The sequence below is a fragment of the Papilio polytes genome, unplaced genomic scaffold (genome assembly GCF_000836215.1).
Source record: "Papilio polytes unplaced genomic scaffold, Ppol_1.0 DF822067.1, whole genome shotgun sequence".
Taxonomy (NCBI): domain Eukaryota; kingdom Metazoa; phylum Arthropoda; class Insecta; order Lepidoptera; family Papilionidae; genus Papilio; species Papilio polytes.
The window spans coordinates 3,446,503-3,447,560 of record NW_013527137.1 but is presented as its reverse complement, the minus strand read 5'-3'; the positions used below and the strand labels follow the sequence as shown (position 1 = coordinate 3,447,560).

General features: G+C 37.6%; 1 protein-coding gene across 1 annotated transcript in view; it reads left to right on the top strand.

The window, feature by feature from the left end:
• Positions 1-1,058, top strand: part of LOC106107223 (putative inorganic phosphate cotransporter) — a gene marked incomplete at its 5' end in the record, with an annotated part of 7,499 nt that continues 6,441 nt past the window's right edge. Inside the window, 2 exon segments of the mRNA XM_013287987.1 lie at positions 1-154; positions 673-945. Of these exon segments, the coding sequence (XP_013143441.1) occupies positions 1-154; positions 673-945 (427 nt within the window).

The following is a 1,058-nucleotide window of genomic DNA, read 5'->3' as shown; positions in this document are numbered from 1 at the left end:
GGGCTTCCTGGCAGTGGCGAACGCTTACACGATGCGCGTCTGCCTCAACATCGCCATCACTCAGATGGTCCGCAGGCGCGCACACTCCGCCGCGCACGACCACGGCTCCTGCCCCGGGGACGGGGACTTACAAGAAGCTGTCGGTGACTCTACTGTAAGTTCCAGCATTATCATCTGTCTTGATATTGGACAGTATTGTAAAAAGTATACTAACGAGTAACACTTGTTATGTACATATATTTAAACGCATGTATTTATATATGGTAATGAATTTATGGTCTTCTAGCCTATTTTCATTTTAATGTCTACGAAGTCCATTAAAATTAATTAGCTTCTTAATAAGTTTTTCTTTAAAGAAAGATTACAACAATTTGAATAAGATTTATGTTCGGAATGCTTTTGTGATAAATTTAGACTATGCCTATTGCTTTGTACAATTGCTAATTACATAATTATTACTATGTCTAAATATAATAGTTAACATACATTTATGTAGTTTTGGTAATTGTAACATTGTCTTAAAAGGCGTTTGAAATATGCTTTTATTGATTACAAACCATAGAGCTTAGCTACTCGTATTAGTCATTCATTATGATGTTGCGTGTATTAAATTCGATTATCGCTAAACTTTGTCTTGCGTCTGCGAAAGTTTTATTCTATTGTTTATTTTAGGAAATAAGCGGGTTTGACTGGGACGAGGAAACCCAGGGAATAATTCTCAGTGCGTTCTACTACGGATACATAGTGACTCATTTACCTGGCGGCATGTTGGCGGAGAGGTTCGGAGGGAAGTATTCCCTCGGATTCGGAGTACTCAGCACAGCCGTGTTTACTCTGTTTACACCTTGGACTGTTGCTACTGGGGGCGCTACTGGGCTCATTATACTACGAGTACTGGAAGGATTAGGAGAAGTAAGTACACAATAATTTTTATAATCAATTTTAATATTGAATAGATTTTATTCTACCTCCATTAAGTCATTGCACTATTCACCTACAAAGAGATACGAATAAAAATGGTTGAGTGCTTCACAACATAAGTCAATTATTTTCGAATT